The 15,096-nt window shown below is 35.9% G+C and overlaps 1 protein-coding gene and 1 pseudogene across 2 annotated transcripts in view; one reads left to right on the forward strand and one right to left on the reverse strand.

Moving 5' to 3' along the window:
* Nucleotides 1-2,659: 2,659 nt before the first annotated feature.
* Nucleotides 2,660-15,096, reverse strand: part of COPS5 (COP9 signalosome subunit 5) — a 15,113-nt gene continuing 2,676 nt past the window's right edge. For both annotated transcript variants that reach the window (XM_006924014.3, XM_015598693.2), the window contains exons 2-8: nucleotides 14,773-15,007; nucleotides 13,710-13,838; nucleotides 12,987-13,052; nucleotides 12,123-12,208; nucleotides 7,451-7,562; nucleotides 4,531-4,679; nucleotides 2,660-2,899 (exon numbers count right to left, since the gene is read on the reverse strand). In XM_006924014.3, the coding sequence (XP_006924076.1) occupies nucleotides 2,815-2,899; nucleotides 4,531-4,679; nucleotides 7,451-7,562; nucleotides 12,123-12,208; nucleotides 12,987-13,052; nucleotides 13,710-13,838; nucleotides 14,773-15,007 (862 nt within the window). In that variant the 3' untranslated portion in view covers nucleotides 2,660-2,814. The remainder of the gene's footprint in view (nucleotides 2,900-4,530; nucleotides 4,680-7,450; nucleotides 7,563-12,122; nucleotides 12,209-12,986; nucleotides 13,053-13,709; nucleotides 13,839-14,772; nucleotides 15,008-15,096) is intronic.
* On the forward strand, nucleotides 7,955-8,073 carry LOC112472644 (annotated as a pseudogene).

Raw genomic sequence — 15,096 nt, forward strand, 5'->3', positions numbered from 1 at the left:
TTCTCTCTCCATCTCTTCTCTAGCCTATGCTTCTGGCTCATTTTACTACTTGGACATTAGATTAAGTTTTTGATGACGATTGACATTTCCTGTATATTATCACCAAAAAGCTTGAGAAATTATCTCTGAAAAAAGTTGAAACTGAACAGAAAACAGACTTCACTTAGAAAATGGCCTTTTCAGCTCCCAAATAGCTCAAGGCTGTAAGATAATACTTTGCAGGAAAAGGTAACCCCAATTCATTAGTTTCTGAATGATGGCTGCAAAGTGAACCCTGATTTCCTAAAAGCTCAGTAAAATAAATTGGGGCACTTATACCAAAAGTGATTATGATAATACATTAGAACTTAAAGATATCCTTTAAAAATATTTGTAAAGGATCTTGCTTTTTGATGAAGTAACTACATTTACAATAAAACACAAATGTTCCTTTCCAGGGCTATTTTTGCCTGGGCTGGGCCAATGAGTAGAGGGGATATTGTTGGTTGTCTCTGTAGTATCCATTTCACTTCTCGATGTATAGTCGTTATGCATAGTGGGTATCCCTTACCCTACTTTCAGCTCCATGGGTGGCCCTTAATTGGTATAAAGCAATCACTATGTATAATCCCAAGGGTGGACTCACAACTCAAGTTAGACCAATCAGAGTGAAGTGGGAACCTATTTTGACAATTATGAGCAGCTATTTCCCCCTAACTGGATGGTGCAGTGTGCAGCCAGTTTGGGGAATCAGCTTTAGGTTTAAGTCAACATGTGGAGGGTGAAGCTATAATAGGAAGCTTAATCCAGCTGTACCTAAAACAAATTTGTACACTGGAGTTAGGTGACTCAACAAAGTCATTTTTTTTAAAGCACTGTGTACGTGTTTGTCTGTCTCAAACAAGGCATCATAACTGAAATACTGAAACTTATCAAAATAAATCCAATGAAGTTAGAACTAAAAAGCTTGCTTTTCCTGGTAATTCTCTCTGTTGTTACCATAGGTATTTTCCATCACACCAAGGTGTAATTGATTAGGTCACCAACATCAAATTAAATGTGGATAACTACATTCTAGTCTTGGAATGAAAACTGCCAGTATGTTTTCATGGTGACTTCAGTGACTCCTTACTCTTTCCATTCAAAACCTTAACCATTCAATCATGTCTGCCAGAGAGACCTCAATGAGCTTGTCAGAGGTTCCTAATTAAATGATTCAACATGGTGTCGGTGTCACAGAAGGCTATGGCAGTAAATACAGATTTTGGCTGCTTGTTGGGGAGAGTCATGATTTTTTAAAAAGGGCACAGAAATGGAGGTCAGGTTGAACCATCTGAAACCGGGGGTGCCTGCTTTTATTTAAAAGGATATAAAACGAGACCAAATGCTAATGTCATCAACTGTGTGAGCAAGTATTTGGATACTAGTGTTAATTGGCTTTCTCATCTTACCAAAGACCACTTCATTGCTAAACCTCATGGAATACTTTTAGGCTTTGTTTTCTTTGACCTGTTGGCAGCATGTGAAGTCACTGGTAAATCACTTTCCTTACTTCTCTGCTCCTGTGGTCTTCTCTTCCTCTGCTATTTTAAAAGTTTGGTTTCCTTAATTTGTCTTAGGCTCTTCTTACTCTTTATTTTCCTAGGTCACGTCATCCAGCCCTCTACCCCAAACCTCTCGAGCGCTTTTAGACACAGCAATCTAGTAAATTTGTGCTGTTTAAGACTCAACTCCTCATTGCCATTGGATAGTCCAAAAGGCTCCTTATCTTACCAATTAAAGTCATCTCTTGCCACTTCCCACGTTCTGCTCAACACTCAAGTCTGAATCTCAGTCCTCATTCTCTCTGCCTCTGGCCTTTCACACATTGCTGTACTCTCTGCCTGTAAAAGTAATTGCATCCCCATTACGCTTTTCCTGACCAGTCGTCCTATCTTTAAAATTTCAGCTTAACGTCAGGTACTCCCTTCAGGAAGCCTACCTGGGCAACTCCTTACTGGGGCAGGTGTTTTTCCCCCAAGTTCCCTAGCACACTTTACTTCTCCCTGCTGTGAAGGGAGTTTCTTAGCTTTGGCCTCCACAGTAAGTTCTGTGGGGATAGTGGCCATGTCTACCTTGTTCAAAATATCTGAGTAAAACCGGGCCTGGTTCAGTAAAAGAGCTTGGTGAATAGCTGAATGACTAGATACCCTATGCTAGGCTGTCTCAAATAAGTTATGTGATTTTTCAGGAAAATAATTTATAGTGTGACTTGGTTAATGTTTCATAGGAACACAAAAATGCCATGTATATTTTTGGCTGTCAAAAGAAGGTAAAGCAGGTCCTTGAATAATGCTGTTTCATCCGATGTCATTTCATTGAAATGATGAGATCCCGTAGGAACTTAACTCTTGTTTATATCAGTTAGCCTATGGTAAAGTTAGTTTCATTATATGTCATTTTGCTGCAGTTCTAAGAACCTATTGATATTAAGTGAGGACTTAGTGTATAGACGAATTGAAAAGTGGCTCTGATAATCATTATGGCAAGTGAAACGTTGAAATTTTTTTACTAATTTAGATAGGCAAGACTCTTTAAAAAATAGAAAGGTTCTAATAAACATCTAAAAAATAATATTCAATAACATTAAAGGACACCAGAAAAATAATGTAACCCCTCCCACAAAACAATGAAAAATCAGTTTCATTTTAAAGAGTTTTATTACAGGATGTTAATGTTCAGGACACTTCAGAGCACCTTATACTTCTAATCAAGTTTTTGGTAACTGGTTTTAAAGTATTACTTGAATATTTTTCTCATACTGGCTTTCAGGCAAAAGTACTACTTAGTGATTGTTTAGGAGATGTTAATCTGATTAAACAGTTTATCCTTAATAACCTGAGACATCAATCCATGGATAGCTTCTATGGTAGTCTTACAGCTGGAAAGAAAAGACACATTGCATAATGTCACAAGAACTGAAAACTGTTTCAAACATGCAACATCCCCCGCATTTGTCCTTGCACCCCCAATAATTTTGTTCTATTCGTATTCCCAAACCACACCAATTATAGTTTACTCTTGTGATTTTTAGCCTTCTGCATGTCTTTTGATCATTTCTGTATTTACTAGCACCATCACAAAGAATGACAATGTAAAATTTGATATAATTCGTAACAGTTAGTTTTGTAACTTGTCAGCAGCTTTGGGAAAAGTTCTGTTTTAGAAAGTGACTGAACTTATATAATTCATAATTATAGATTAATTCTAACATTATATTAAAATCAGTTGTTCCTTGTGTTTATTACTTAGAATAATTTTTAAAATGATTTTAAAGAATCCTATTTTTTTTTCCTGAAATCATCACAAACATTCTTCAAACAATTAAAAGTCAAAGTTAGATTAGTGAGTGAAGGATTTAGATTTTAGAATTGATAAAAAATAAAAGCAAAAAACAATAACCCACTCATATTCAGAAGAGATGCAGTTCTTGTTAAGTTACCCAAACAAGGAAAATTCTCTACTTTTGTACTACTACTTTTGTCTTTCCTCTTTTCTTCTTATATAATTGGAAACATGCCCATAGTGAATTTTTGTTTCATAAGAAATTGAGATGTAAATGTAGATAAAGTTATAGATCACAGACATGCAAAGACAGCTGAGCAAAAACACACAGCAAATACCAAAAATGAGACCTACTGTCAAAGAAAAATGTAATTTTTCTCCAGGCCGCTAGCTCTACCTATACCTTCTGAAAACCCATGGAGAAGAAAGGAATGAGGTAATTCCAATCAAAGAGCGCTTCTGCTCCTAAAACACTTCATCTTCCCTTCTTTCTTCTTCCTACCCACTAGTGCAGTTTTTCGTAAAATGGACACCAAGATTTCAGTTTATACAGATGCAAACATAGTTGTCTCTTCCTCTCTGCCCCTAGTTATCACATTCAAATTCCAGTTTTTGTGAAAGTAAATGTTATTTGGGTAGTTTTCCCAATCCCATATGCATCTAAAGGGCAACACAATTATTTCCTAAATTATCAGAGAATATATGCCCAGTTTACTCCTAACAAATCTTGCTAGTGAAATCTAGGATACTAAGTTACTATATAAAGGATAATTTCAGAAGAATAACAAGAGAGACACAATCAACACTGTGATATTTAGGAGTTTAAACTTTATAAAAATTTTAAATTTGATAAATTTAAGAAATCCTATTTCAATCCCTCAGAAGATAATTAGAATAAATTTGGACATTCTTTTGCAAAAGTTTTTTTTTTTTTAAAGATCCAGTGATTGACTGGTTTTCTTTGTTGCAGTTTCTAGCTGAACCTAGAAAAGGTAACTAAGAGTTTTTTTTATAACATTATTTAGACGTTTAAGCCATTAATGTTCTTACCTATTGCCTACTAAATTTTCAAAGTTAAAATCTGCATTTGACAATTCTTAAAGGTCCCAATTAGTTAATATTCAGATGCCATTCTAAGTTATAAGTAAGTTAAATCATAAGGAATTTGAATCCTATTATTTGCAAATCCTGAAACAAAAGGAGGGGCAGGAATAGATCTGCTCTTACCTGTCTCGTGTAGCTTTGGCAAGTTTGTCTTCTGACTTCCGGTCATGTGTTTCTAAACCCAACATGAAACTCCCTCGTCCCAGCTGGGCTTCTGACTGTTCTAATTTTTCAGACAAATCAAAGACCTGACCGGTGGTATAATCTGCATTCTGTGGGGAAATGGTATTGTGTCAGTACACAGTCTACCATTAGATAAGTTTAATGTAAATTCATTTTCTTCCATATAAACATTTCATTTACAAAGAATTCCACTATGAAATCTAAGTGGATAGTCAGTGAATTAAGAGGTCATATTAAACTTGCCAAAACTCAAAACTGACTCCAAAGTACAAGCAGTGCAAGTGTAGAGTTTTCCCCCTTTTATAATTTCAATATTAAATTTGAAAATTTTCTTTTTGACTGCTGAAATCTAATCTATGTTATAATGAGAGACTCTGGCAGCGGAGTCCAGGTTCTGGTCCTGGTTCTGGTTCTGCTCCTTTATTCTTCCGTGCCTTAAGTCCTGTTCTGAAAACGGGGGAGGAAGGCAGTAATTTCTACCTTAAGGCTATGGTGAAGATTAAATTAAATAACATATGTAAAGCTCTTAGGCCTGTCCATGGCACCTGCTAAAGGCTTAATAATTGTTAGATAATTTTGTTATTTGTTATTGCTGAACTTTCAGAATTAGTACTTATTATATTTTAACAAAAATAACATTGTTTTAGCTTTTCTGATTATAAACTTAACAATTACTGCACATTTGGAAAATATAGAGCAATATAAAGGAAAAAAGAAATGCGTATAATCCCTCTACCTAGCTATTACCACAGTTATATTTCAGAGTGTTGCTATCTGCTTGCATTGCACACCTACATTTTTTTGGTAAGGTGGAATATATATATACCGTTTTGTCCTTTAATATTCCATACTTTAAAAAAGAAAATTTTAATATTTACATATATATACTTAACCATAATATTTTCAAAAAGATTTTTTATGGGATATCATCTTGAAAATGTATCTAAATCTAAAATAAATTTTCATAAAGGTGATTTGTAAAGTATATATTCCATTTTTTGCCTATATCTTCAACAGAAGCGCACAAAGATTAAATAAACAACTTGGCAACAATTAGTATTTTATTCTATTTGCTCCATTTGTAAGACTGTACAGGATATATATTTAGTCACTAAACATGAATAGTTATTTACTGTCATCATAGTCATTGAAGAGAGCCTTTTAAAATGCTACCAGCTTTTCTAATGATTTTTCAAACTTGTGATATTTTTTAAAGATGTAATTATATTTACTTTATGTGGATCTAACTGGTTTAGAACACCAATACACCCTCCTCATCCCACATTTGGAAAAAACCCTAGGGTTTATAGATCACTTCATATTTGGAAGGCTGAGTTGGTAGGTTGCCCTTACACAAAGGTTTAGAATGCTCTGGTATTAGTGTTTTCTTCCTTTGCCATCATGTGTCACTTCTAGCTGCTATTAGTACATTTGCCTCTAAGGAAACAACACATATAAAGCATGTAGCAGTATCTGACACATACGTAGCACTTAAATGTTTGGTATTATAATCACTCTCCTTCCAATTTGCTACTTGTGACTGTTGAGGATAAAAAATAAGAACAGAAAACTTGTTAGAATTGTGTTTAAAGACACAGTAAATATGCTCAAGTGAGGTCTTTTTCCCTGAATACAATGAACCAAACAACAACAGAATAATTTACTGAGACTTTCTTATACGCCAGGCACTTTGCTAACTGCTTTATATAAAGTATTTTATTTAATTCTCAATGTACTTAATGATGTAGGTACATTGAGTCCAAGAAAGGATCAGTCACAAATAACTTTTTGAAGGTCACATACTGCTAGTAAAATGACAGAGTTGTTTTGAACTGAATTAATTTTATTCCAAAGTGTGTGATTCTGATCATTATGCTAAATTGTACTATATGAAGTGGACTACTTTTTTAAAAGTAGAAAAAAACTGTTCCTGAGTAAACTCTAGAGAGAATTGATAGAAACTTGTTAAATAAATACCCTTCTAAATAGGTTTAAATGATACATTGGAAAGAAAATATTGTTTTTTTGTTTGTTTTTGTTTTTTGCTGCCCAGCATCTGTTGCTTTAAGGTAATGATATTCTGATTTTCTTCTGGGACAACCCTTTCCCTATTTTTAGTCCATGTGCCCCTCAGTTTCTTCTGCCCCAGCACTATAGTAAAACACTTGCCTTGGCCCAGCCACTCATGATGTTCACTGTGTTGGCCTAGATCAGGTTTAAGGATGAGCATGTGACCTAAGCAAAGCTCAGACACAATGAGACTTTACCTGGGGATGATGGATGAATGAATGGAATGAATGAATGAATGAATGAATATGTGTGGGAGAGAGGCTAGGATGTCTGAAACTGTCATACTGCTTTCACATGAAGCCTAACACTGAAGCCAAATGACATGAAATCAAAGCTGAGCGAGAAGGACTAAGACCTTCTAATGTTGTTTGAATGCAAACTTAGCTGAGGCTGAACTTAGCCCTTCTCCTGGAGTCCGCAGCTCACATGATTCACTTTTTTGTTTATGCTAGTTTGGTTGGGTCTTCTGTCACTTGTCACCAGAGTCCTACCTGAAATACTTGACACAATGAAAAACAGTATTTGTATTTTCTCTCTGTCAGTCTCTTTACAGCAGGGGCAGATGTCACCCTCATCTGGCTACCACAGCTGCCATTTAGACGTGGTCTCGATGGGCCCATGACAAAGACCTTTGCCTAACCCAGCTCCGGTTGTGAAGAACCTGACCATAGCCCTGCTATCTTGGCCAAGTCAGGCATAGGCTCTTGATGAAAACAGAGTTTCAGATTATTAAACAACTTATGTAGCTTAAATAAAACTCAGACGCATCCCTTGCAAGTATAGTACTTACAGTAAGCAAGCTAGACGAACTTAGCGTATTCACCCAGTATTTATTCCACAAGAGCTCAAGCAATTTGCGATCCAAAGAGGATTTGAAATATGAGACTTCTAAGGCATAGTATCTGTGAAACAGAAGCACAAACTTAGTAAGCAAAAAAAAATTTCCAACTACATCATATATAAAAGTTATGGCCAAATTTAAGTGAATTACATTTTACATCCAGATAGTCACAGTTTCGTTTTCAGAACAACAGATAATAACCACAACGGTTCCCTCCCACTTCAGAGGCGTGGTCCCAAACCTCCTGCTCACTAAACTTTGTGTTGCTTCCTCCCTTTGTAGAGCCCAGAAATCTCCAAAGAGTTATCAATAACCAATAAGAACTTTCTGAATGACATATATTTACCCATGTTATCGAGTTCATACATTCTAGATAACAGCACAGAAGCTTAATGAACTGCCTGCATAGAGTTAGCTGTAATTTTTGTTAGGTTTTAAAAAATACTGAAAATGGTCTACGGCCATGATACCCTGAACAAGCCTGATTCCGTCTGATCTCAGAAGCTAAGGAGGGTTGGGCCTGGTTAATACTTGGATGGGAGACCACCTAGGAAGACCAGGTACTGTGGGCATAAAAAATAAAAAAAAAAGGGATTGTAAGCTGACAAGATCCTTGTAATCTGTGAGGTCAACCAAAGGTTGCCTCGCCGAAAAAATAAAATTTAAAAAAAGGCCAAAAGACAGTCATTCAACAGGCAGTTCACCAAAAAAGAATATGCAAAAATAACCTCTAAACGTGTGGAAATGATATTCCCCATTCCTCCCATTCTAATTCCCTAATTAGGACCTACTGCTTTATGGAAAAGTAAACTTTGAAGTAGGTCCTTAAATCACCTACAAGAATTACTACTGCTTCCAAAGGTACCTAATTTATAATCAAGGATAGCAAGGTAAACTTGATTAAATGTCTGAAAAACATATTTTTTAAAGTAATAAATATTTAAATATCTCCCTAGGTTCTGTACACTGATGGATACAAAGGAAAACAAGGGACTTCTTCACCTTAAGGAGCTTACCATTTATATAGAAGATGTGGTATGAATCCACAAAAAATTAAAAGACATATGTTGAATAATAATAAGTGATGCTATAATGCATATATAAAATGAATCACCTACCAATTAACTATTAGAGATCATGGGCACTCTTAGTGTTGACAAAACTGCCCTGAGAAACCCCAGGGAGAAGGCAGGATCTAGAGTAATCCTTACATGAGTCTCTGGCATGGATAGGTTGAGAGCAAGAAGGGCATTAGGCAGAGAGCATCGACTCACAAAATGGAAAGCCATGAAAAGAATACTAAGTAAATCAGTTTGCCTGGACAATTTAGCAAGAGCAGAATTATGTGAGGGAAACCTAGAAAGCTGTGTTGGGGCCTAGTTGGTGAAGGACATTAATAAAAGGCTAAGAAATTTAAACTTTATCGTCTAGGTACTTGGGACTCATGGAAGGTGTTTGAGCAGAGCAATCATGTGGCCAAAGAGGTGTTTTAGAAAGTTGGCTGTGGCAGGACATGTTAGAGGAAAGACTACCACAGAGGATTCCACTGCAGTGAGGCAGATGTGAAGAAATAAAGCTGAGGCTCAAGTCCATGCTGCAAATGACAAAGACACATGGACATAACAAAAAATACTGGTTCAGGAGTGAAGAAATAAAAAAGAATAAGAATTTAAAGACATCAGAATTAAGTGAAGGCCTTTTCAAGATTAAGATACTGTGCATATCTGTAGATGAAAAGGACACACTTAGTGAAATATGGAAGTAGAACAGTATTTCTTGAGCATCTCTGATGTCCTAGGTGCTTTATACACATTCTCACTTAATCTTCCCTCCAGCCATACACGGGAAGATTCATTATTCCCACTGTACAAAGATATTTAGAGAGTAAAGACCTTGCTCAAAGCCACATAGCTAGTATGTGGCAGATAAAAGATATGAAAAATTATGTGTTACCAAAACCTCAGTCTTTATTTTTACATCTGGAGTGTAGACATTTAAGAGAGCATTTAAGAAGTGAGGCACAAGGAGTGAGGGATTAGGCATGGGGAGGGGAGGTGGGAGCTCAAGTGGAAAGGTCAGCTTTAGAAAGTTGCTGGACCTCTGTACCTGAGGGAAAAGATTAGAGGATGAGCACAGCAACAGATTTTTAGATTTATAAAGGATGGAAAATAAAGGCGAGAGTCTAGAATAGACTTTTATGTTTTAAAATTTATGGATCGCTTTAATGTAATGACTGTTTTAATTCCACAGGTTGATGCAATGAAATTTTTTGTCTAATATGTAATGATTAGCTGCAAATCTCAGTAGCAGAGCTGAAAACGAAACTATTCAAAATTACTCGTGGAGCTAAATCCTCATCTTCTGTACAAGAAGCAATAATACACTGCCTAGAACCGAAAATCAAGCAGCAGCACCATCAGCATGTTGCTTGAAGATATTGGGGTAAATACGTAAAGGAGTAACTACAACAATTTAAATGATTGCCTCTGGGGGATGGGAAAGGGGATGGTACAAGACTATTATGTTTTCCATAAGGTTTCATAGAACAATTTTACTCTTTAAACTAGGTGCTTGTATAACACTGATAATATACAAGCTAATTAAAAAAATACTTTTGTGTACTATTTTCACAAAGGTTCCTCAAAGTTAAAAAAATATTTAATATCTATATCACATTCTGTGTTTAAAACAGATTTTGAGTATGCATTATGATCTGAGATTTAAGGTAGGATTAAAAAAGAAAGGTCAATATAAAATGCAGATAATTTAGGAAATGGACCTATCACCAGCCTACACACATCCCTGCTTTCATCTTGACAGCATGTTTCATTCAACATTTAAAATAAAAATAAATTAAGCCAGTTATTTGCCATATGAAAAAGCTTACTCCTCCTTATTTAGGAATTGATCCTAAGTAAGAGAACATCTTTGAATCTCCTAGAAATTCCAGGTTCAAAATTCTACCTAGAAAGGTGGGACTCCTCTCTGACAGGCTCACATTTCAGAAAAACAGGAAATGTAGGTTTGTAGACTGCCTCAGTCATTGATGTTTGTTTCAAAAGCTGCTGCTGGTAAAAAATGTAGAGTAGGTATTAAAAGTACAAACTTCTGATACGCCTGCAACTCGATATAAATGAAAGAAAAAATTGGCTATTACTGTGAGAGTGAGAGGCCACAGCAAAGGTGTTTCCATGCACAGGACCAATCCTCTCAAACAGGGATGGCTGAAATTCTTTTCAATAGGGCAAGTTAAATGATTTAACCCCAAGCCTCTAACTGGAAAAAAAAACACACCTTTTTTTCTTTGCAGAAGTATGTTGGGATGACTGAAAACCAGATATGTTTAAAAACTCAATTTTAGAAATTCTGGAATTTTCTAAGAATTTCTAAACAAAAAATAAGAGCAGTGGCAGCACATGGGTAACCAAAGTTTTCCCTGAAGTTGAGATAGGAGGTACAGAGAAAAGGGGACACTACATAATCATTTAAACACTTTTTTTTAGCGGAGAAGGCCCACCTTCCTATGTCCATGCCGTTTTAAATGTTAGGATACAGCAGTGAATCAATTCTACTTGCATGAAGTTCACATTCTAAAGAGGCTGATGACAAGGAGGCAAAAACATCAGATGGTGACAAGTGCTAGGAAGAACAATAAAGCAGGGGAAAGGAACACAGAGCGACAAGAAGGTGCTATTTTAGACTGGGTGACCAATGAACATTCTCTATTAAGGTGACCCTTAAACAGACACTCAATGACTCAAGTAGTTAGTGAGCCACCTGGAAATAAGGAAGAATGTTCCAGGTAGAGGAAACAGCAAGTTTAAAGGCCCTAAGGCAGGAGGCTGCATGGCACACCTGGCAAACCATAAGGAGGCGACATGGCTGGACTGGAGAGAGCTAAGGTTCAGTGATAGGAGATGAGGCTAAGGCAGGAGGCTGCGTGACACACCTGACATGGCTGAACTGGAGAGAGCTAAGGTTCAGTGATAGGAGATGAGCTCAGAGAGGCAGCAGGGGCCAGAGCACACAGGTCGCGTGGTCCAAGGTAAGGACTGTGGATGGTACTCTTGGTGAGGTGGAAAGTCATTCTGAGGAGGAACATGGTTTGACTTACATTTTACATTTGGTTCAGGCTCCAGGTGGCAGTGACTTGGGACTAAGTGATAACAAGAGAGGTGGCAAGATATATTCAGAAGATGGAGAAAACTGTCCTCATTGAGAGTAATTCACATACCATAGGATTCACTATTTTAAAGAAGTATACAATTCAATGGTTTTTAGTACAGCTTAACTTTTGGAGTGAAAATGTTTAGGAAGAATCTTTGCTAAGTGGAACTTGGGTACTTCGAGGGTTGCAGACATGCTAGTGTTAGGCTGGCCCTGAATATGTCTTTCGACTGTTAATTTCATTGATGGGCCAAGTATCATGTACATTGATAAAATGTTTACGGTTCTGTGAAAGACACATTAGATTAAAATATTAGTAATAAAAAATTCAAAGATTATTCTAAATTTGTATATTAAAAAATATGAAATGCATTTTGTCTGAACCTTTTTTCCTCATCTATAAGGGGCTTAGACTGAAGACTGAATGCTCTCTGAGGTTTTTTAAATTACTTACTGTTTGCAGTGTACACCAAAGTCTTCTATTTTATTAAGTGGGATAGTCTGATATTCAGAAGGTCCTTCATCAGGAGGTTTGTAGCCCTAAAAAAATGAAGAAAACAGAAGACTAAAAAACCAGAGGAAAACATGTTTTATGTGTAGCTTTCTGTTTATAGAAACATTAATTGTGGGAGCCAAATAATGAACATAAATATTCTAAAAAAAAAATGTATATTGCTTAAACCCTCCCTCAACCCTATATGGTGGCCGAAGGCTGGATCTGGCTTATAGATTCATTTTTCTTGTCCTCAGGTGATGTACACATGTGCTAATATCTATTTTAGATTGCTGGGAAGGAAACCAATATATTTAGTTTACTTTTCTAGTACCTGTCAGAATACCATGGGCATATGGACACTTATTAACAAGTGAAGATAGCTTTTTCTAGTAAAATTAACAACATAGAGCACAAAAATATGAAATGCAGGAAGTGCTGATTGAGCATCTGACATCAATCCCAGAAAGCCAGCAGCCATAGCCAGGGTGGCTATGATACCAGCCAATAGCATTTTCAAGGCGGCCAACCTGACAAATGAAAAGGGAAAGGGAGCTTGAGGTTCCTGTTTAATCTTAGAGACACTTATCATTTGTCTATTTACACAATACTATGGTAAAATAATCGTATGCAGAATAGTTCTTAGCATATGCTGCTATCAAGTTAAAGAAAATGTTCTGAAAATGTATTATTTCTTGCTAAGAACAAGTTGACTGCTATTTTGTAAAAACTGTTTTAGGACAAAACAAGATACTAATCATAACAGCTTTAAAAATAAGTCAAATATTTGGAATTTAAAAAAACTTAAGTAATTTAAAAAATTACCTTTGGGTATGTCCTAAAGGCTCCAAGATTCACTTTCCCTGCAGATATTGTTCTCGTTGGGTCAATCTACAGGGATATATTTAATATCTATTATAAAATACTTCCATCTGTTTAAACATTATAAACCTAGAAATACATATGTACATATAACACTACACACACATATGTGCACACACAATGAAAATAACCAAATAAGAGAAAAACAACCAAAGCAAAGCAAAAAACTATAAAAGTTCAATAAAGTGGTAAGTTTAGAAATGTCTCATAGTTAATTTAGAGATAAGATCTCGTTATTGTAGTATTTAAGAATATTTGAAGATTTGATCATCTGTTTCAAAAAAATTTTTTTAATAGTGAACAGTTTCTACCTTCCTCATTCATAGCACTCTGGATTGCATCTAGGACACTGAATATTCCAAGAGCTGCTCTAGCAATTCCTGATTTACTCAATTCAGTCAACACTGACTGAATGCCTACTATGTGCCAGGAGCTGAGACACAGGTGCTGTGATCACTCTCATCTTACAGAGTGGGAGAAGAGACAGAGACGTTAAGTAACTTGTTCAAAGTTCCGGCTTCTAAGAAGTGGAATTCAGACTCAAACCTGGGCAGACTGACACCAGAGCTTTGCTCTTACCACACTATTTTTTTTTATGTCTTGGCATTCTTGCTTTAGTAAGTCTTCATGAAGAACTTAATTAAAGCTGGTTGTAAAAGTACTTACTACCACTGCTACGAATGGTTCCTGGAACTGCTGATTGAGCATCTGAGTACTGACATCAATCCCAGAAAGCCAGCAGCCATAGCCAGGGTGGCTATGATACCAGCCGATAGCATTTTCAAGGCGGCCGACCTGACAAATGAAAAGGGAAAGGGAGCTTGAGGTTCCTGTTTAATCTTAGAGACACTTATCATTTGTCTGTTTACACAATTCTATGATAAAATAATAGTATACTGAATAGTTCATAGCATATGCTACTATCACATTAAAAAAATGTTCTGAATAGATAATATAATACATGCCCAAAATACAAAAGTAACAAGATACAAGTATACTAAGTTATTCCGTCTTCTTCCCACTGCTTTCCCCTCAACTATCCAGTTTCTCAACCCAGATATTACCCGTATACCAGCTGCTTTCACACCTATCTTCCAGAGACATTCTTTGCTTATAGAATATACTTTGTACATGTATAGATTAATAAAAACACACACAATGGCATACCACATAGTGTTTTACACTTTGCTCTTTTACTTAACAAAATATTCTGTGGTTTGTTCCATGTTAGTAAATCTATGATTACTTTTTTGTTTTTATAAAGGCTGGCTAGCAGTTCATTGTATGGCTATCCCATAATTGATTTAATCAGTTTTATACTCAAGAATGTTTAAGTTATTTCCAAATTTTTGGTATTAAGCACAAATCTGGTAATGAGTGTGAGAATTAAAAAAATTTTTTGATATAATTGACATATTTGTCCAAATGTACAGTGTAATCAATACGTATATATTGCAAAATGATCACAATGAGTGTTAAATAACATCCATCACCACACAATTACAATTTTTTACTTATGATAAGAACTTTTAAGATACACTCTCGAGTGTTGAGAATTTATTTTTAAAAAAATCCATGCTAACCTCATATACCTTTTATATAGAAATTGTTGAAAATAACTTATAAAATATAACTTTCATGTAAAAAGGATAGTTTTAAGTTTAGCAATTCGAAAGCCATGAGACTCTTTAACTTGCAGTGGCTAAACTTTAAGGAACTACATTTTTACCTGTTTGGCATTTTCTATATATGCCGCCATGTACTCATATGCAGCAGCCTGAGCATTTACTCGGGTTTCAGTGCCCTCTACAGGCAAAGCAAAACTGTCCATAATGATCATGGTTTCACCGTCCACTTTTCCCAGCATCAAGCCCATCACTTCCAAGTTGCCTCCTGATCTGGCATGCATTACCATTTTCAGCAGAGCCAATGCTGAGATTTTGCAGTACTTAAAGTAATGGTGACTACAAAACAAAAGCACGGTGTAATTAAGTTTCCTATAAAGTACAATTTCAAAAGACAGTTTGTGTGAAGATAAAGTATTGAAGGAATT

This window comes from Pteropus alecto, unplaced genomic scaffold, assembly GCF_000325575.1.
Source record: "Pteropus alecto unplaced genomic scaffold, ASM32557v1 scaffold87, whole genome shotgun sequence".
Lineage (NCBI taxonomy): Eukaryota > Metazoa > Chordata > Mammalia > Chiroptera > Pteropodidae > Pteropus > Pteropus alecto.